This window comes from Barbus barbus (genome assembly GCF_936440315.1).
Source record: "Barbus barbus genome assembly, chromosome: 18".
NCBI classification, from domain to species: Eukaryota; Metazoa; Chordata; class Actinopteri; order Cypriniformes; family Cyprinidae; genus Barbus; species Barbus barbus.
This window is the reverse complement of record NC_136746.1, coordinates 27,481,537-27,502,588: the sequence shown is the minus strand read 5'-3', so window position 1 is coordinate 27,502,588 and position 21,052 is coordinate 27,481,537. Positions and strand designations below refer to the sequence as shown.

General features: G+C 36.9%; 1 protein-coding gene across 2 annotated transcripts in view; it reads left to right on the top strand.

The window, feature by feature from the left end:
* The window catches only part of LOC306884603 (fibroblast growth factor receptor 2-like), a 46,987-nt gene extending 31,508 nt beyond the window's left edge, over positions 1-15,479 (top strand). For both annotated transcript variants that reach the window (XM_079440602.1, XM_079440603.1), the window contains exons 12-18: positions 1,335-1,445; positions 1,777-1,967; positions 2,872-2,994; positions 5,238-5,308; positions 9,840-9,977; positions 11,580-11,685; positions 13,688-15,479. In XM_079440602.1, the coding sequence (XP_079296728.1) occupies positions 1,335-1,445; positions 1,777-1,967; positions 2,872-2,994; positions 5,238-5,308; positions 9,840-9,977; positions 11,580-11,685; positions 13,688-13,852 (905 nt within the window). In that variant the 3' untranslated portion in view covers positions 13,853-15,479. The remainder of the gene's footprint in view (positions 1-1,334; positions 1,446-1,776; positions 1,968-2,871; positions 2,995-5,237; positions 5,309-9,839; positions 9,978-11,579; positions 11,686-13,687) is intronic.
* Positions 15,480-21,052: the final 5,573 nt, after the last annotated feature.

Here is a 21,052-nt window from a genome sequence, read left to right as displayed (position 1 = left end):
GTGGACAGTTGTGTGGTTGTTCAGAATATTTTCATAAATCTCCGAATTGTTATTTTTAGATGGAATATCCTTTTAAGCGACAGTGTTGGAAAACTATGAAAAATCTTTTTTGGAAACTGAAATTATATATGAAAGACATTATATATATATATATATATGTAAATTACAGCAGCGCATAACAAAACAACTAAGGCTCAAACTGAAATTAAAATTAAATCTGAAGTTTATAATAAAAAAGTAGAGATTTATAGAAATATAATAAATTAATAAAAATGACAAAAGCACATAACCAAACGACTAAAATATAAACTAAAATTAAAAAAGAAAAATGAGAATAAAATAGTTTAAAATATTAGCTAGTCTAAAATATGAAAAAATGATATAAAAGCATATATATATCATACTAAATTAACACATTTTTAGGCCACTGTAAAGTATCGAACACAATCTTAGTTTACAAAAACCCCATTTTTAGAGACGGTCTTGAAACGTTGATGAATCTGGTATGGAAGGAAGAGTGCACAGCATTCTTAGCAGAAGAAACCAGAGTAAGATAAGACAGGAATGGCGGTCAGTGGATTGTGTCAGGTTCGCTCCAGTGATCAGCAGGCAGATAATGAAAAGGCGACTGTCTCTAAGGTAATTACTCTAAATGGAAGAAACGCTATTTAATTGTGAGGCAATGAAAGGAGAGCTGTGTGGCGGCTCTTCAGTGTAACACTAAACCACACAGACAGTTACACTGGGACACAGACAGACAGTCCGGCCAATCCAGCCAATCGACTCATATAGGATGCGTTGGCATGTATGGCGTACTAACGTACTACTCATACTACTATTGCATTACATAGAATATATATGAAAACTATGCTACAAAATCTACAGTACGTATATAAACAAAACACTGAGAAGAAGTGTATCCCACAATACACCTTGACCTTTCATTTCCAATGTGTCCCAATGTGAACTGCCCAATATTAAGAAACATTTGAAAACATTTATAATTTCTCTGCTTTGCATACTATTTATTTAAATATAGTATGCAGAATACAGTATTAACTTTTAAGTATTGCGATCGGAACACAGCCAGACAGTCTCGTCTGTTAACAAATTTCACAAATAATTACAAAGAAATGTCAAAAAACACAATGAATTAAACGTGAAATTACAGAGTAGAAAGACTGATGTAGGATTTGTACTCCAGTAGTTTTTGTTATATCCAAAAAAAGCATTTTTTACAATGTAGTGAGCAGGACTCTACAGGATTTATTTAGGAGTTTTCCTAAAAAAGCTGAAATTTTATGAATAAACACTGTTATTTTTAACCTTTCTAGATGATGCAACAGAGAAAGATCTTTCTGACCTGGTGTCAGAGATGGAGATGATGAAGATGATTGGCCGGCACAAGAACATCATCAATCTGTTGGGAGCGTGCACACAGGACGGTAAGTGGAAATCTCATTCATTTCAAAGAATACAATTCCGTCATCGTTCAAGTTGTTCCAAACCTGTATGTTTTTTCCGTTGAACACAAAATATATTTTAAAGAAAGTTGGTGAGCAAAAAGTTGCTGGCAGCCATTGACTTCCATAGTATGGAGAAAAAAAATACTATGGAAGTCCATGGCTACCAGAAACCATTTGGTTACCAACATTCTTCAAAATATATTCTTTTGTGCTGCACCTAAGAAAGAAGTGCATACAGGTTTGGAATAAGATAAGCTTTCATCTGTATAAATGGCAGTGGGATGACAGTCTGTCTCTCTCTCTTTCACAGGTCCGTTATATGTCATAGTAGAGTATGCATCTAAGGGAAACCTTCGGGAGTATTTGAGGGCCCGCCGGCCCCCGGGAATGGAGTACTCATACGATATAGCCCGAGTATCAGATGAGCCTCTCACCTTCAAAGACCTGGTGTCCTGCACTTATCAAGTAGCCCGTGGCATGGAGTATTTAGCCTCACAGAAGGTATCTGGACATGCACTCCATATAAATATCATTTACCGCACTTAATGCTTTATAAATGTCACTTAAATAGACTTTAAATGGTGCTGGGCTCAGATCTGATTTTTCTAATCAAGTCACGTTTATTTATACAGCGCAGATTGTTTCAAAGAAGCTTCATGTAATAAACAGGAAGAATAAAAAAAATCAATTATCAAGCAAAGTATACATAAGACAGCTCAATTCAGTTCAGTGTTGATTTAATTTAGTTCAGTAACTGTGTCGATGATCTAAAATAAGCAGTAGCAAAAAGAAACAAGTTGTTGCATAGTTTGCAAGGTTCACGCCATGAAATCTATTCAAGGGTTTTGTTTGCGCACACCTGTATATTCTGTTTCATTCTCAGAGTATCTGATTTCACATCGTCCCTAAAAAGTTAACAAGCGGCTAAATCTTGGCTGTTATAAACAGAAATGGACCAGATTTCATGCTGATGGCTTTGCTAAGCTATTTAAAGAATATCAATTGAATTCAATTAAATCTAACAAGCATTTTTAAGGCAGTTTATTCTGACATGCACATTTTTTTAAAGAGCATTCAGCCGTCCAATTAGATTCATGCAGCATTTTTCAGGCAGTCATTGAATGAATCACGGCAGATGTGCACGATATCTGTTAGCCGGTCACTTCGCTCTCACTGCGAGCATGCTAACTAAACACTGTCATCACGCTCCTCTTCCCGTCTGGAATGCACAGAGAGCCTTATCGTGCCTCAGACGCTCTCACATGCGGATCCGCCCTGCGGTTTATCCCCAAAGCACCTAAAACCTTTGTGTTGTTTGTGTCTGCGTGTGTGATTTTTGTCTGTGTTTCCAAGATGAAGTCGTGGTGATTTATGTTTGTTCTATCTTTCTTCATCTCTATTGCAGTGTATACACAGGGATCTGGCTGCCAGGAATGTGTTGGTCACGGAAAGCAACGTTATGAAGATTGCAGACTTTGGCCTGGCCAGAGACGTCCACAACATAGATTACTATAAAAAGACCACAAATGTGAGTTTCATTTCGTCAGGAGACACTCCTCTTTACCGTAACACACATTTCTTGTTGATTTTCATCTCGCTGTGCATTCATTTGTCGATATTTATAGATGCACGTAATGGCACTTCATTAGTTGATGTTTCAGTTGAAACAAGACATACACGTGTTTTTGAAAGAAGTCTCTTCAGCTCACCAAGGCTGTGTTTATTTGATCTAAAAATACAGTAAAAACCGTAAAATTATGAAATATTATTCCAGTTTAAAATGTTTTCAGTTTGAAAATATAATTTGTTTCTGGGATGCAAACCTGAATTTCTAGCCGTTACTCCAGTCTACACTATCACATTATCCTTCAGAAATCTTTTTGATATGCTCCATTTCTTCTTATTATTAATGATAAAAACAGCTGTGCTGTTTATTATTTTTAAGGAAACCGAGATACTTTTTTTCAAGATTTTTGATTAATAGAAAGTACAAAAGAACGATTTATTTGAACTAGAAATGTTTTGCAACATTATAAATGTAATTTTTGATCAATTTAATGTGTCCTTGTTGAATAAAATATTAATTTTTTTAAAAAATTGATTGGACACTAGTTTGAATAGTAAGTCCTCATTACTTTTGGACATATTCACGCTCGACTCCTTTTAGCCTCCTGCCATCACTTTCTTTGTTCTTACCTTTTCTCTCTTTCATTTCTCTTTTTTCCTCGTCTGTTTATCTGCCACATACCCCCCCCCTCCTCTTGCCAGTCTTGGCATGATTTGCAGATTCCCAGGCAGTCGGCGTGTAAAGTGATTTCAGCTCTTTGCTTATTTGGACCTGCCCTCTTCTCTTATTCCAAAGCTTGTTGTTCAAGCTCATGAGAATGAAATGTTAGTGACAAACCTAAACACATTAGCATAGCTTTAACTCGCATTCCCACCATTATACCAGTGTCTAGCCCGTCTCAGATGCTTGTTTAGGCTGTAATTCACTCATCTGAGAGTTTAGGTCATCAGACGTGGCAGAGACAGAGTGTGTGAATATTGATACCATCATTATTATCATTATGTTTGGGTCAATGTTCACGAAACATCAACATGAAATCAAAATTGACCCTATTTAATTCCTTGAACATTATAGTCTTATAGTGCATGATTTTAGTTGGAGTTTATGGTTGTTAGATGGCATACATGGTTGATGAGTTGGATTTAAATCAAAATTGGTCCTATTTAATTATTAAACATTTCCAGTCTTAATGTGCATGATTTTAGTTGGTCATTTATGGTTGATTAGTTGGATTGAAATTAAAATTGATCCAATTTTATTATTTAATAAACATCCCTTATCTTATTGTCCATGATTCTAGTTGGTTGTTTATGGTTTTGTAGATGGCATACATGGTTGATCCATTGGATTTAAATCAAAATTGGCCCTATAATAAACATTGGTAGTCTTGTTGTGCATCATTCTAGTTGGCCATTTATGGTTGATTAGTTGGATTGAAATCAAAATCAATCCTATTTTATTACTTAATAAACATACCTTGTCTTATTGCACATGATTCTAGTTGCATATTTATGGGTGTTAGTTGGCTTAGAAGGTTGATCAGTTGGAGTTCCAGACCTTCAGACCCATCAGTCTTCTAGGTCATGCTGGTTAGAGTTAGTTGGACCAGTAAATCAGCAACCATGTCCAAAAAAACCCCAGCTTGCCAACCTTTAACTGGTAGAACCTGGATTTTACAACAGGGCTAAATAAATGTAAGCTTCGACTTTTCCATACGTTATTCATCAGTACGGCTGATTTATTTCTCTGTTCTTATCAAGGTCACCAAGATCTGGCAATGAATATTTTAAACATAGTTTGCCATTATTAAAACAATGAGCAAAGCCCAGATTGAGAGATACTGATGACTGATTAATGGCTGGGGTTAGATTCAATTACACTAGTTCAACGCCGTATAAATAAAACACTGTGAGCCAGGAGATTGTGAACTCGGGGGCCCTTCTTATTGGATCTAGCACTCCAAATGCCATTGACTCTTGTATCTTCTCCACTAGCTTCAATTTATAACCCCACAATGACTCCTGAGGGAAATTAGAGTTTGGCGATACGTCCCAACAAGATTTAATTGCCAAACATTATTGGCTGCTTGGGGCTTAATGAAATTCCAGGCTAACAAGGGTCTGGTACAGATGAAGATGTGAGTGTCGCAGTGTCTGGATGTTGTGTTGCCAGTCTTTGACCTTTTCTCCTATTGATGTCTGTAGGGTCGTCTGCCGGTGAAATGGATGGCTCCAGAGGCGCTGTTCGACCGAGTCTATACGCACCAGAGCGATGTGTAAGTCAGACGTTTATGTTCTTCATTGTTTGTTTGATTGTTTTTTTAAATTTATTTTATAGGGGACATGTCGTGAAAAACAAGATTTTATTGCTCTTTCGCTGATGTTTACAACCTAATCTCCCTCCCTAGTCCATGCACATTTACATTTATTCATTTATCAAACGTTTTTATCCAAAGTGACTCACAAATGAGGAATACACAAGCAATTCATCGCAATGATGCAAAAGCATTATAGAATTATAGAAGTGCTTGCAGCATAAAGTTTCAAACGTTGTCTAAAATAGTAAAAAGTTGAACAGAGAGGGATTAAGAGTGAAAGAATAGAAAAAGAAAAAATTGCAGCAAGATGTTATGGAAGTCTTTCTGCCACTGAGTAAAAAAGTTATTGCAACTTTTTTCTTGCAATTGTGATTTTATGTCTTGCAATTATGCCTTTATACCATGCAGTTGTGACTTTATATCATGTAATGCTGACTTTATAACTCGTAATTGTGAGTGTCTCACAATTCTGAGAAAAGAAGTCTTAATTACAAGTCTATATCAGTATTCTGAGAAAAAAAAGTTGCAAGATGTAAACTCACGATTGTGAGAAAAAAGTCAGAATTATGAGATAAATAGTCGCAGTTACCGTTTTTTTTTTTTTTTTTACTTTTTATTCAGTGGCGGAAACAGGCTTCCACACAATGCAGTGAAAGAGAAGAACAGAGATACGTAAAAGAGAAGAGATTTTGGCCATTTCTTGAATATTGTCTGGGATTCAAGCTGTCCAGACAAGATTATTATTCTAAGCAATCTAAGCAATAACAAATACATTAAACCTTCTGAATACATATTTACACATCAGTGTAACTGTGTGGCCAATTATAACAGATAATTTGCATATAGTGTTGATAGCTTGTTATTTCTGCTCATTGATTTTGGATGGTTCTGGTTGGTTCTGCACAAGCTGTTATGGATCCAAGTCTAAATGATACTGTTAGGGCTGTTTTTCTTTCTACAAATTGAAAAAGTTGTCTGAAGTGGTTTGGAGAGCGCTGGAAAACCGTTCTACTGTGATTGGAGTGGCTGTGTAAAGTTTGAGAAAGAATAGGAACTGCTGGCAGGTGAGTTCAGGGGTACAAGAATTGTTTCCCTTGTGAAAAAAAGGAGCACGAGTGATGGAAAGTTAAGGAAGTGTTTTTGTCAGGCAGAGAAAGAAGAAGGGTTGTTCGCGGCCAGCGCTACACCGAAAAGCGAGAGATTTCATGCTCGACTTGCGACCAGTGCCGTGTTACTAATCTGCACAGCTTCAAAGCCCTTCAGACGGGCCAGACTCTCACCTCCCCGAGCCCGGATGGAAATGCCCTCTATCTTCCCTTCACTCCGTCCCATCACACTCCTCCATCCAGCTTTTTTTTTTTTTTTTTTGAACACTTGAAAGTCTCTTTCCTTCTTTTTATTTTCCATTGAGTGAAATAATCCTGTCATTTGTGTTTGCGTTCATCCGCTAGTGCATGCTTGTTCCCTTTCATTTTAAGCTCACATATTTTTTTTTCATCTCTTAAAGAGATGAAACGAAATGGAAGTTACGCTTTGGTGCATGTTGGATTTTTCATGCAACCTCTGTGGGATGTTTTGAAGTTTTGGCTGCATGCACAGGCTGAAGTCATTTCTACATTCATTTGTTATTAATATTCTGATCTTTTGGTTTGCATCCATCAAGCTCCAAATTACTAATTTGTGAAATATTTAATGGAATGGCATTGGAATGTACAAAAACAGATATCATACTGTCCACCCTTAATGATATATGTTGTGTAATCTCTTGCAGCTCATTATCTTTGTCTGCTCTTTGTGTGGTCTGTGCAGTAAAATCAAATCAATAGCAAAGAGACCCTTATTGATGGCAAACGCTTGAATCTTTTGTCTCGGGGCTCAACGCTAATTATGCATCATCAGTCGCTAAGGTCCTGAGCTTTCTGATTGGCTCAGAGGCAGACACGATCCATACATGACATCATATTAAATTAATACATAAATTATAATAAAAATTGGCATGTTTTGACAAACAAGACCCCTGGGGAATGGGATGTAAGCTGCAGAGCTTGCAAAAATGGAAATATGGATGCATGTGCGTGAATTTCCTGTTTGTTCAGGATGTTAAATTGATGGCTTTTATGGTTGAGGTTCACCCGGCCTCATGCAAGGTCAGCTAAATTAGAATTAAAGAAAGGTGAAAAAACCCATAAAATTGGGTTACTTTTTGCCTTTATTGCCTGGTTAGCATTTAAAGTTCTTCTTAAGAAATTTGTCTGGGTTTAAATTTCACCCTAAAAAATAAATCAAATCAAATAAAAAAACAACTAATTAATTGTTTCATTATTATTATTTTTTTTTAAATAGACTAAGATTTTATGCATTATGGAATTATTTCCATGAACATTTTCTTTATGCAAAATTAAATTTTACTTAATTTTCAAGTGAAATGTGTCTTTCATTCATTGCTAATTAGCAAGCAAGGTCTAGCATACAGCTGTATCCTTTGCACACAAGCCATTTGTAGCCTATTGCATTGAAGCTCAAGGGTTCAAGAGGACATTGCAGTGACCCTTTTTGTTCTCTCAGTGTGAGTGATTGATCATGGGGAGGTAAGCCACGGTTACATGGGGTGACTGAATAGAGATGATGAATTTGGCAAACATGTCAGAGAAGATGCAGCGCCAGATAAAAACGAGAAGACAACAAACAGGGTAACTGATTGAATAAACAAACACATGGACTGATAACCGCAGGAGTAAACGAAAGCAGAGAGCCTTTGTGCTTTGCTTTGAGTGTTGTGACTGCTGTGGGTCAACAGAAAAGAGTACAACCAGAGGAAAATTGTGTTTATAGCTAATGAGACTTGATGACACTAAAATACCTTAGGAGAAATAGAAATAGACATAAATGAGACAATAGTTGTTTACACTAGAGGTATTAAAATGACTGTGATCTTTATGAGAAACATTAGAGTTCGTAATGAATTCTGATTGAAAACATTGGTATCTGAGCACATACTTTTTCTCAGGAGAACCATTCGAGAAGCAGGAGACTACGGTGAAGTCTAAATTTTCTCTCCACTCAATCTTTGAGAAACAGTTCATTTTGAGATCTCATTGATCGCAAACGTTTGTGTCTGAGATCGTTTTGAGGCATGAGTCTTTTTCCTCAGGAGAATCATCTAAATAGGCATGAGACCAAAGAAAAGTCTCAAATTTGCTCTCCTCTGAATTTATAAGAAATATTGGAATTCATATTGATATTTTGATCACAAACTTTGATATCTGATCACATTTTGAGACATTTAAGACAAATTTCTAATTTTCTCTCTACTGAATCTTTGCGAGACATATTGGAGTTCATATCGAGATCTCATTGATTGCGAATTTTGGTATCTGAGCACGTTTTGAGTCTTTGTCTCAGGAGAAACATCTGAGGAGGAGACCAAAGCAAAGTTTCGAATTTGCCCTCCACGTAATCTTTGAGAAATGTTGGAGTTCATATCGAGATCTCATTGAGTGCAAATGTTGGTATCTGAGACCATTTTAGAGTCTTTTTCTCAGGAGAAACATCTGAGAAGCAGGAGATTACACCAAAGTCCCAAATATTCTCTCCACTGATTCTCATTGCTATTTATGAGAAGCAGTTGAGATGTTAAAGAAACCTCACCTCTTTTCTACTTACCTGTGTGTATAGTTGTAGAGATTTCTCAAGCACGTTGTGTAACGCATTGATTTCAAACCATTATATCTTGTGATTGTGAAATGCCTTTGTTATCTCAGCAGGATAAATAAAAGCTTATGCAGATGATAAGGGTTTCTGGCTCTGCATGGTCGCTGGCCTATTTTGGGAAGCTTATGAGACTCTTATGAAAGCTCACATATGAGTCAAAGGTCAGAAACCCTCTGTGGAAACTCTTATCTTTTGTGTATTTTATTTTCCCTCCTCGTCTTAGATGAAGCAACACGTAATTGGCACGTGTTGAAAAATCATTCCCCGCTACAATCTTCCGCCCTCTGGACGTTTGTTTCCTGTGGGTCTCACTAATGTTTAGTTTGGATGGACAATATGTGTCATTGTGGCGTTCCATAGAGGACAAAAGCCAGCTTTGAGCCCAGAGCCATTTGAGTCGTGTAAAAGTGGTCCCACAGTCTGGGACGCTGGCAGAAAGACTGCATTGAGACCTCAACAGCTACTGCGTTGTTAGCGCCAACAAATATCACTACTGTAAATGGATCAAATTGGGATTTTTGGAAAGGCTTCATTTCACAGAGCGTTCCTCATCCAAATTTTGGGGATAGTGAAGTAATGGTACCACAGAAAAGGCTGGAATTGTTGATAATAATCGAGAATATCTGAACAAAATGCTGATTGTCGAATGCCAATATACTCTCACTGTATTTATAGTCAAAACACTGATTGAAAGTGTAATATGAACCACGAGAGGACCGTGTTTGTTGTGTGTTGTACTGGTAAAGTGATCTGATGAATGTGTGTCTGTCTCTTCCAGCTGGTCGTTCGGGGTTTTAATGTGGGAGATCTTCACGCTCGGCGGTTCTCCGTATCCAGGAATACCTGTCGAGGAGCTCTTTAAGCTACTAAAAGAGGGTCATCGCATGGACATGCCTGCTAACTGTACCAACGAATTGTAAGTGTTGATGTTTTCTCAAAGGTTTCTGTTGCATTGTTTGTAATAGGAATCTTTTTCTGATCAATAAAATCTCTTTGCATTTGACATAATTTAGTGTTCATTAAGGTGGCATCCTAATTTTTTTTTGTGTCATTTCAGTTGCATTTCAGGACTAGTTCCTGCTGCTACCATTTTCTATAATTGTTTCACAGTCAGTGAGCTCCACTAAAAATGTTTTCTACTATTTTTTTCACTTAAATTTATTATGTCAAGCTAGCGCCCCCTTTTTTTTGCCGTATTGTAGCTTGCATATAGTATGTCCTTGTATTAGTTCAGATGTTGCACACATTTTTTTTCTACCAATTTTTACCGTGTTGTATTTACAGTGACAGTTTTAATCATATTTTTCACTTGCAGGTATTCTGTACATGTTAAGCTAATTAAAGGGGTCATATGACGTTGCTAAAAAGAACATTATTTTGTGTATTTGGTGTAATGCAATGCGTTTATGCAGTTTAAGGTTAAAAAACACATTATTTTCCACATACTGTACATTATTGTTGCTCCTCTATGCTCCGCCTTTCTGAAATGCGTTGATTTTTACAAAGCTCATCGTTCTGAGAAACAAGTCGTGCTCTGATTGGCCAGCTATCCGGTGCTTTGTGATTGGCTGAATACCTCAAGCGTGAGATGGAAATGTTACGCCCCTTACCGTATTGTGATGCCGTGTTCTGGCGCGATGACACAAAAACAATAAAACTCATAAACGAGGCATTTGTTGCATCCAGTGGGGACATAATTACTGATTATAATGACTTATACTGTCTTTAAGCATTATCATGTCTGCATTTGTGATCAAAGAAACGACAAACAACAAGTACTACTCTACACTGCTCAAAACTCGCGTTTGAATCGTTAGTGGCAAATCTTTAAATAAGAAAACGTACTTACAGGCTGTGAGTCAGAAGCGCCAGACTGTCCTTGCAAAGTTGGAATTGCCCAACTTTATAGAAACAGCAGGCTACTCCCAGGTTCAGGAAATAGTCCTCTGTAAAATGCGCTACACACACTTGAATATTTGGGCTGAACTGTTCTGGAATACAACTGTTGTAAATACAACTTAACCACTGATTTCTAGTTGTGTGCTATTTTGGAATCCCAAACACAAGTACTTTCGCTTTCACAATGAAGCACAGTGTCTCCAGGACATGGCGCCGGCGGCAGCAACAATACTACAGCGAGAATAATAGCTCTACCAAGACGCTTTTGATTTTCTCATAGAATCCAACAGATTGTAATTTCACTGTGGAAGTTTTTAATCGTGCTCTCATGGCCTTCGCAGTGACTAATGAGCTCCTTCCCATCCTAAATTTACAAAAAATGTACCTATAAGCCAATGTGTCGATGACCTAACAGACTTTCAAGTTGACTTGCTGCCAAAACAAGACTTTTGCATTAGTTTTGAGATGGTACGTGGGCAGCAAAATTATGGTTACCCTTTCATTGAACCTGCTATTTAGCGCACGTGTACTTGCCTGAGCATGTCTTGATTACACAAATGGTTGATTTCCAAAACCGAGCTTAGAAATAAATAAATGATGTCACGTTGTCTTTTCTCAGGTACATGATGATGAAGGACTGTTGGCATGCGATCTCCTCCCACAGGCCCACATTCAAACAGTTGGTCGAAGACTTGGACCGCATTCTTACTTTGGCAACCAACGAGGTGAGGCGTGCACATGTTTACACGCATGCATAAACACACTCGAAACCATTCACGCTTTCTCTATAGTTCTGGGATCCATCAAACCCGTGCCAACTCTGGCTCCAGCTCACAAGATTTCGCAAGATCCACGAGGGAAAGGAAACGGTTTTTATGGTCAGCGTACAGGTCGCTTGATTTCATCCATGCTTGGGTTTTCAAGAGTGGCCCTCGTGCTAACGTTGCTCAATTGTCAGATGGATCCCTACTAGACGATTATTTCCGTTCCCTAGCTGTCATCCGTGATATCCGTGCGGCGGACTGAGGGATGGAAATCTGTCAGAACTTGTCGAAGGGGGAGATTGAGCCGTGGAAGAGAGATGATGCCAAAAGCCCCGCTCTCGCTCGCCGTCTTGAACTTTAGAAATGTAATAAAGTGCCTCTGCTTTCTTCCCCCCGTCTTAAACTGCTCACAGATGTGAAGGTCTTTAGTAATGTGAGCTGCCTTGTGTTGAGCAGCGAGAGTTCAATCCAACACTCATTTTCAGCAACCTAAAACCCCCCTCTTCCTCTCATCAAATAGTTCAATACCAGCCACAAAGATAAAATGGCTCCAATTTTGTCTGAGGAATGAACCAGGAAAAAAACATCCTTTTTGGTCATATATATGTATGTGCATTGGATGTTTAGATACGCATTTCAGAAATATATAGTAGTCTTCAGGTGTGGTCTGTTCTGTTACTGAGTCACTGAAATTCGATAAGCAAATATTGGTTAGACTTGACATTCTGAAGGAAATTGTTCAGACGTGGAATCTGGCGTGGTGGTTTCCAGCATGGTTAAACTCGGATTGAGCGCACTTCATTTTTAAGGAAGCAGCTAGTAGATCAGTGTTATTGCTGGTGAGCCACAGCGGAAAGTATTATTTGAGTTATAAATAATTATTTTATTATATACACTACCATTCAAGCATTTGGGTTCAGTATTTTTTGTTTTTGAAGAAAAGACATTATTACTTTTATTCAGCAAGGACACATTAAATTGATCAAAAGTGACAGTAAAGCCATTTTAAATGTCACAATTTCTGTTTAAAATAAATGCTGTTCTTTTCAACTCTCTATTCATCACAGACTCCTGAAAACTAACAGAAAAATTGTTAAAACTAAAAAAAAAAAAAAAAGTAAAAAAATAACAAAAATATAAACTTATTCCAAAGCAACAGCAGAAAGTATTGTTTAAAATAATCATTATAATCCAATAAATAATTATTTGATTATATATGCTACCGTTCCAATTTTTTTTTTTTAATAATTAAATTAATCCCTTTTTTTCTCCAGCAAGGATGCATTTAAAGCCATTTATAATGTTACAAAAGATTTTTCCAAATAAATACTTTTCACCAAATAAATGGTGTATGCCTTTCCAAATCATGTCCAATCAATTTAATTTACCACAGGTGGACTCCAATCAAGGTGTAGAAACATCTCAGCAATGATCAAGAGAAATGGGAGGCACCTGAGCTAAATTTCAAGTGTTGTTGCAAAGGGTCTGAATACTTATGTAAATGTGATATTTCAGTTTTTTTCTTTTCAATAAATTTACAGACATTTCTAAAATTCTGTTTTCACTTTGCCATTATGAAGTACGGAGTGTAGATTAATAAGAAAAAAAAGAATTTAAACAATTCTAGTATCAGGCTGCAACAACAAAATTCAGCTAAATTTCAACTAAATAAACTAAAAAAAATATATATAGACATATAAAAAAGAAAATTAATAAAAGTGACTCATTTCTATAACTATACCAAGTTAAATTTTGGGGAAAAATCCATTTCAAATTTTTAATTTAAAAATTATAATAGTTTATACAATTTATTAAAATAACACTGGTTTAAATGCATTTTTTTTCTCTCCATGGAATAGGTTCTCTTTCAGTTGACTATTTGAGCTATAATTTTTCCCTTGTAAATGTGGCAGCTCTAGTTCTGGTCATGTTTATACTGACAGCTTCATCTTTGTGTCTATAGGAGTATCTGGACCTGTGCGCCCCAGTGGAGCAGTACTCTCCCAGCTTCCCCGACACACGCAGCTCCTGCTCCTCTGGAGACGATTCAGTCTTCTCCCACGACCCCTTGGCCGACGAGCCCTGCCTTCCCAAGTACCAGCACATCAACGGAGGCATAAAAACATGAGCCTCTTCAGCCTTCTCCAGACCCACCACATCCAAGCAACGCCTGCAGTTCTCAAAAAGACTGAGGCTTTTACCCACAGTTCCCTTGTCCCCATCCAGAACCGTATGCTGCCTCTAGACTCCTCGCGAAGCTCCCGCTGGACTTTCGGAGCACGCCAAAAGGAGGCTGAGACGCCAGCAGTGCTGCTTTTCCGGAAAGAAACTGAAGTGTGTGAAGCGCATTTGCCTTTTTGTGGAAACGCACACATGCGCGCACAAAAACACATGACCAAGCTCTTAAAAAGAGGATGAGGATTGAAGAAAAGTGACCGTTTCCAAGAACCCACCTCTTGCTTTTTTTGTTTGTTTGATTTTTTTCCCATTTGTGTTGGAATTCTATTACTTTCTTGCCATCATTCCAGGATTCTGTGTTCCCAAGAGAAATGAATGGAGCACATGGACAGAACTCTTAAGAGACAAAAAGGAGAGAATAGGATACGAGTACAATAAGGAAACACACAACTAACAGAAGAAGAAGAAGTAGAAGAAAACATAACACTGCCTCCAGTTGATTTTTTTTTTTTTTAAATGCTCCGTTTTTAACATGATAACACAGTTATCATACAAAAATCCCAAGCAGTTATCCTTAATGGTAAAAAAAATTAAATAATACATGGTATATAGTGCTGGGTATATTTGTAAATATATTCAAATATGTAAAAATATATATATTATATATTTACAATGAATTATTTTTTGTATGGAACAATTCCTCCCTTTTCCCACAGAGTGAGAAATCGATGTAGACACATCTAGTTTCTATTACATTCCCAGACATACATTCGCACATATATAGCAGGACTCGACATTCAAAACTCCACGACATGGCTTGACGAGTGCAGTTTTCTCTTTTGTGTTTCCTGTTAAAACAGGAAGTCTCTTTTCTTTGTCATCTTTTGGGAGTGCACTAGCGTTTAGATGACCTCAAAACTAACAAACATGGATTAAAAGCCACAAAACTCTCAGTTTTCATGCGTATGCTCCAGGCACGTTGAGCTGTGGTGCTGGTTCGAATCCGAAAAGGTTAATGTCGGGTCCTGCGCAACTCTCACTTGCTGACACAGTCACGTATTGGCTTTCAGGGAAAGAGATAGTACGTTAATTTATTGACTTATGTTAAAAAATAATCAAAAGGATAAAAAGATCAAAATAATAAAGAGATAATAATATTAATGATGACTGTAGAAACAATAATGAATCATAATGTTTGTTTTGTAATTTAAAATGACATTTCAGTGGTACAAAGAATTATTTGTTGCTGGTATCGAAAGATTTGCATTTCTTACGTCTTTTTTATATATATATACAAATGTGAATGGTAAGTTAAAATGCAAAAATAACGTACATTTTTATAGTCCGCTAATCCCTTTTCTATAGTAGAGGATGTGGTTTTTATCCGGCTGTTTTACTCACACTGAAGTTTGCATTTGAATTTGACGAAATACTGGAAAAAAGGTTGCAGTATATTTTGTGCAGTTTTACCCACATCAACTCGAAAGTATTACGAATCGTTCAAGTGTTTAATTTTCTTCCAGACAAATGAGCTGAAGTTGTTCTCAACAAGTGTTCCTGACAGATTTGTAAAATTAAAGTCGAAAAAAGGATTTGTGTGCTTTGTTTTTATACTCTGTTCACGCTTTTCCAAGTAAATCCCTTTCTGGTGTCTTTGCACATATTCAAGTCAAATTTATATAGTGCGCTTTTTGCAATACAGTTTCAAAGCAGAAAATCATGTTAATGATTATAATATCTTAATATTTTCATGTGTTATAGTAACATTTTGCAGATTAGAGTTGTGTGATAATACAGTATACATTTAGCAATAATACAAGCAATCAAGCAGTTGAGATTTGCTATATAGTATCTTTTGCCTTGTGCAATATGCAGATAAAGTTGTACATATTTAAATATGCAACTATATATACTGGGCTGGGTGATAATAGTTATGTTTTGCAGAAAAAATTAAATTGGGTGTTTTAATATGAAAATTGCAAGCCCGTAAACTCACGACTTCATGGTAGTTTTAGTCTTTATATAAAAAAGTTGATAAATTATTATTGAGATTTTAAAGATTTGGTATTTTGTTTATGCATATGTGAGCAGTCTGAGACCTTGTTGAGATCTTTAAGACATCACGGTAGACATGTGATATTACTGGGGTGTTTTACTTCTGAGAAGCAGATGCTAACATCTATTTGATCTCCATTTCAACCAAACAAATCAAACCCTTTTTATTTCTGTCAAAACCAGTGTTCCCTAAAAATGATGTTGGTTACAAGTCATTTTCTTCTTTATTCTGTGTAAGACAGTTGAAAGCTCAACGGCGCCACTCAAGAAAGCAAAACCTTCTCCTCATGTGGAAAAATCACAAAAACTATGGTGACTGAAACCTGTCATGCCTTTCACTGACAGCAGCATTCAGACCTCATTACTGCTCTCCACCATCCTGTATGATCCTCTAAACGAGAGACTGCCATGAGCATCTACCACATAAGAGCTCAGAGCTGTTGAAATACATGAGGAGGCCCATCAGAGCGCTGACTGCCATCTCAAACTACTGGTTCTCGTAGCCTCCATCTGTCAGATGCTGTTTGCATAAGGTCCAGTCCTCTGGAATGTCAACATGAGTCGGGCGTGAGCGGGCGAGACAGACCCACGCTCGCAGATAACACACGGGTGACACTGGGAGAGAGTTAATCAGTAACATAAACCACATCCAGTGCTTCAGACGCTTTCATAGTTTTGCACTCTCTTTAAGAAGAGTCAGCTTCTTTAGAGACATTTCTAGAGGTCATTTTCAGAGCGTGATCTGTTGAGGTTCATCTCCCACAACCTAAATTGGTGCATTAGTATAATCTTAAAGGGAAATTGTTCATTCAAACACTAAATGTCCCCATTGGCCTCTGACCATCATAGCCTCCTAATCATCCCCATACACTGATTGGCTTCATCGCTCTGTCTCCTCTCCACCAATAAGCTGGTGTGTGGTGGGCGTTCTGGCGCAATATGGCTGCCGTCGCATCATCCAGGTGGATGCTGCACATTGGTGGTGGTTGAGGAGATTCCGTCCATCTATGTAAAGCGCTTTGAGTACCCAGTAAAGAGCTATATAAATGTAACAAATTATTATTATAATGAATTTTGAGATTTTGTGCTGTTTTGCTTCCATAACCTCCAAGACTAATGGAAAGAAAACATCCAAAATACACATTTAAGTGTTTATTTTAGTGCACTTTATCTATTTACATCTGTAGATTTCAGTTACAAATTTAAAGGCTATTTTCTCAACGTGAGTTATTTCCCATTAACCGAGACGGAAATCTCCACTTCTGTAGCACTAGCTTACATTTCTGTTGTGGAAATGTATGCAAGTTAGCATATACGTGACCCTGGACCACAAAACCAATCTCACAAAAGTAGCATTTGTAGCAAAAGTCAAAAATACATGGGTCAAAATGATCAATGTTTCTTTTATTCCAAAAATCATTAGGATATTAATCAAAGATCATGTTCCATGAAGATATTTTGTAAATTTCCTACCGTAAATATATAAAAACGTAATTTTTGATTAGTAATATGCATTGCTAAGAACTTAATTTGGACAACTTTAAAGGAGATTTTCTCAATATTGTTTTTTTTTTTCCCCCCTCAGATTCCAGATTTTCAAATAATTGTATCCCAGCCAAATATTGTCCGATCCTAACAAATCATACATCAACGGAAAGCTATTTATTCAGATTTCAGATGATGTATAAATCTCAGTTTAAAAAAAACTGACCCTTATGACTGGTTTTGTGGTCCAGGGTCACATATTTAATATGATATATGCAACATTTGCATATTTAAACATAACATTTCAGAATACTTGTAAAACAATTGTCTTAATGTATTGCCATTAATCACCTGGGGAAAGCAGGTGATATCTATAAATTTTTCCGAATTCTACTACTACCGTATCTCTGTGGACTTATGCAAACATTATATTTTATGAAAAAAAAAAAACAACAGAAAAATGCAGATATCTTTATCTACCTTTTTCTTCAACGCGAAAGTAAACCTATGTGCGAGACTTCTGGTTCATTAGCCACTATAGGGAATTAACGAGAAGAATAACAACGTGCAGTAAACGGTAAAAATGTTTGCACTACAAACCAGTGTGTTCATAATTAAGATAATACATTAAAGGGGTCATCGGATGTCCATTTTCCACAAGTTGATATGATTCTTTAGGGTCTTCATGAAAAGTCTATAACATACTTTGTTTAGAATTTCTCAATTGTAGTGCAAAACAACACCCTTTTACCCTGTCAAAAACCAGCTGTTTTCAGGAAGCCGTTTTAGTCTATGTTCCTTTAAATGCTAATGAGCTCTGCTCACCCCGCCCCTCTCTTCCATGGTAAGCCATTATCTGAGAGAGAGTAAACTTTTGATGCATTTGTCTCGGAACTCGCTAACTAGCACGTTATTAGGAAAGGCGACTTGCAAAGATTCATAAAAGAACCTTATACTCACTTCTTCTGTAGGTAGGCTGGATCACGAATGATTTGCGCGAACATAAACACATTTAGGCAGATGCATTCCCTTCAAAAACAAAGGTAATCCTCTGCATCTTCAGCAGCTCAGATGTCGGGAGTAAAAGATGACTGCTATATTCATTATTACATCAACAACAAAACACTTCAACCGCTTAAGGAGGCATTCTTGTCTACATCTGCTCCAGCGTCGAAACAATTGTGGACTGATGACAGCTCACTCAGGGGGTGGAGGGGGCTGGGTCTGGGTCTTGTGTGATGTCACACTGACAGGCATCTGAGATCGGCTCATTTTGAGAAAGGGGAAATGGTTTAACGAGATTTAAAAAAAAAACCACTGGGTGGATCTTTATCATTATAGGGTGGTTGTGTACACACACTGCCAAGACATATTTCAGTTCAAACAACTTGTAAAAGTGCATGTCGCATCCGATGACCCCTTTAAAATAATACGGTAAGATACACCAATTTTCAATATTAAGCAGTAAAACGAGCTGTTTTGAAGCTGGACCCATAGAATTTACAAATGGCCATGTCCGATCTTACGGGAAGAAAAATGTGGATATTGCAGCTAGAAGAACATTCAGCCAATAGTATGAGGTTGGGGGCGGGACTATCAGTTTCCTGACCAATAAGAGAAGTGGTTAGTAAGTGGGTTTGAAAGCAATGATTGTTTTAGCAGTTCTGTTTGGTGTGACAAAAATTATACACTTTTCAAGCCAGTAACTGAAGTTTCTTGTCTCAGTTGCTCATAAGTTGCACCTTGTTTATAGTTTCTTCAGTGCAGAGATCGTCTACACAAGAGAAACGTGAAAGCTTGAGGTTGAGGTAGGTACAAGCTCATCCTCAGATTCACCTCAAAGGTTTATTAAAACTGTTGAAGTTCGAAACTAAAGCTTGTGTATCTCCACAGGGCTTAACTTGTCAATAGAGATTCTGAAGTTTAAGAGGGTTAGCAGATGTGCAGCTACTGTCATAAAGTCAGCCAATAAAAACAGCAATAAAGAAGCGCAGCCTCATAAATGAGGTTTAATTGAAAATGAGCAGATGAGCAGTTCATCAGAGCTCTGATGCTGTTGGCCTGCTGGTGTTTTCCCCATATCTTGAGGTGGAACGTGATGCTTTGAACATTAATAATCCAGAATAGTGCATCAACAGTAAGGAATTTATCGCCTCTGATTCCAGTGAGTTATTCTGGTTCTTGAGCAATTCTCTTAGCAATTGTTTTATATTAAACTATTTTCTTTGACATTAGAGATAGTGTAGAAATGTTTGTGTGTGTGTGAGAGAGAGAGAGAGTGTGTGTCTAATTGCTGTTTAATTAAAGTGCCATATTTATTGTAACAAAACATGAAATTAATCAGTTTTTAGCTCATTTCGGACATCGTGAAAGCTATGACTGCAGTCAGCAATTTAAAATCTGCTGCGAGCACCAATAATTCACAATAATAATAAAAAATAACTGACTCAGAAGAGTCATTCACATATGAATACAAAGAGTCAAACCCTGCTAAATTCTGAGAACATACTGCTATAAAAACATTATTTCTGAATGTTCTCTGGAAATGCAAAACGATCCAGATTTGAAAAGATTTAGCAACTTTTTTTCACATTCCATTTTATAAATTTGTGAACATTATGGGAACAAAACTTTGAAATGTTCGCCGAACAAGTAGTAACATTTAAAAGATGTAAAACGTCCAACTAATGTTTTAGAACTAAAATATCGTATAATATCATTTTGTGCTTGTGTTTAAAGAACATTAACTGCTAACTCTGAACAAACAATTTGTAAACATTTCTTGTCTTCTTGTCGTACCAATTTTCCAAAACCGTAAATCATGAAAATCCCTTTCTATAAGTTTTAAATTAAAATTGGTACATGATTTCTATCTTTCTTATAATGTTTTGAGTGATATTTCCTGGCAGTGTTAGCATGACTTAATTAGTCTGTAGCTCGCGGATCAGAGACAGCTGCTCATTTGAGCGGGAAAACAGAGGAGCCAAAGAATCCAAAGCACACAACATAAGGTGAATCCAACACTATATAAGAGAAGGATGACCTCCTTCCCGCTCCCGTTCCCTGCAATTTTTCCCTCAGCTAATTCTCAATATCCAAAGTCATTTACCTGGACACAGTGTCTATTGTGTGGATAATTAGCTTGCCGGCTGCAGGTTGAAGGAGCTGCCCTTCCAAACGCTCAGGAATGTCTGTGCTTGTTTTGGGTTAGAATGTAATTAAATCAGTTTTCTTCCTGGCTGTGACTCAATGCCAACTACCTGTGAGGACAAGTACTTCTCCCATCTTGTCCTGGCAAGAAACGCTAATTCCAGTTTCCAACTATCATCACCCCCTAACTTTCTTTGCATCTTTCTATTGCTTGTTATTGTTCAAGTGCCCTTGCCCAAAACAGAGTATAGCCAAAAAAGGAAAAAAAAGAAAGAAAAAAGTTGTTTACAGTAGTTTGTTCTGTTATTGAAACATTTTAAAAAGTTCTCCTAAAAGGCATTTAAGGAATAGTTCATGAAAAAAAAAAAAATAATAAAAAAAAAATAAAATAAAAAAATAAATAAATAATATTTACACAGGAATTGGAATAGGCTAAGAAAAGTTTCATGGAAAAAAAAAG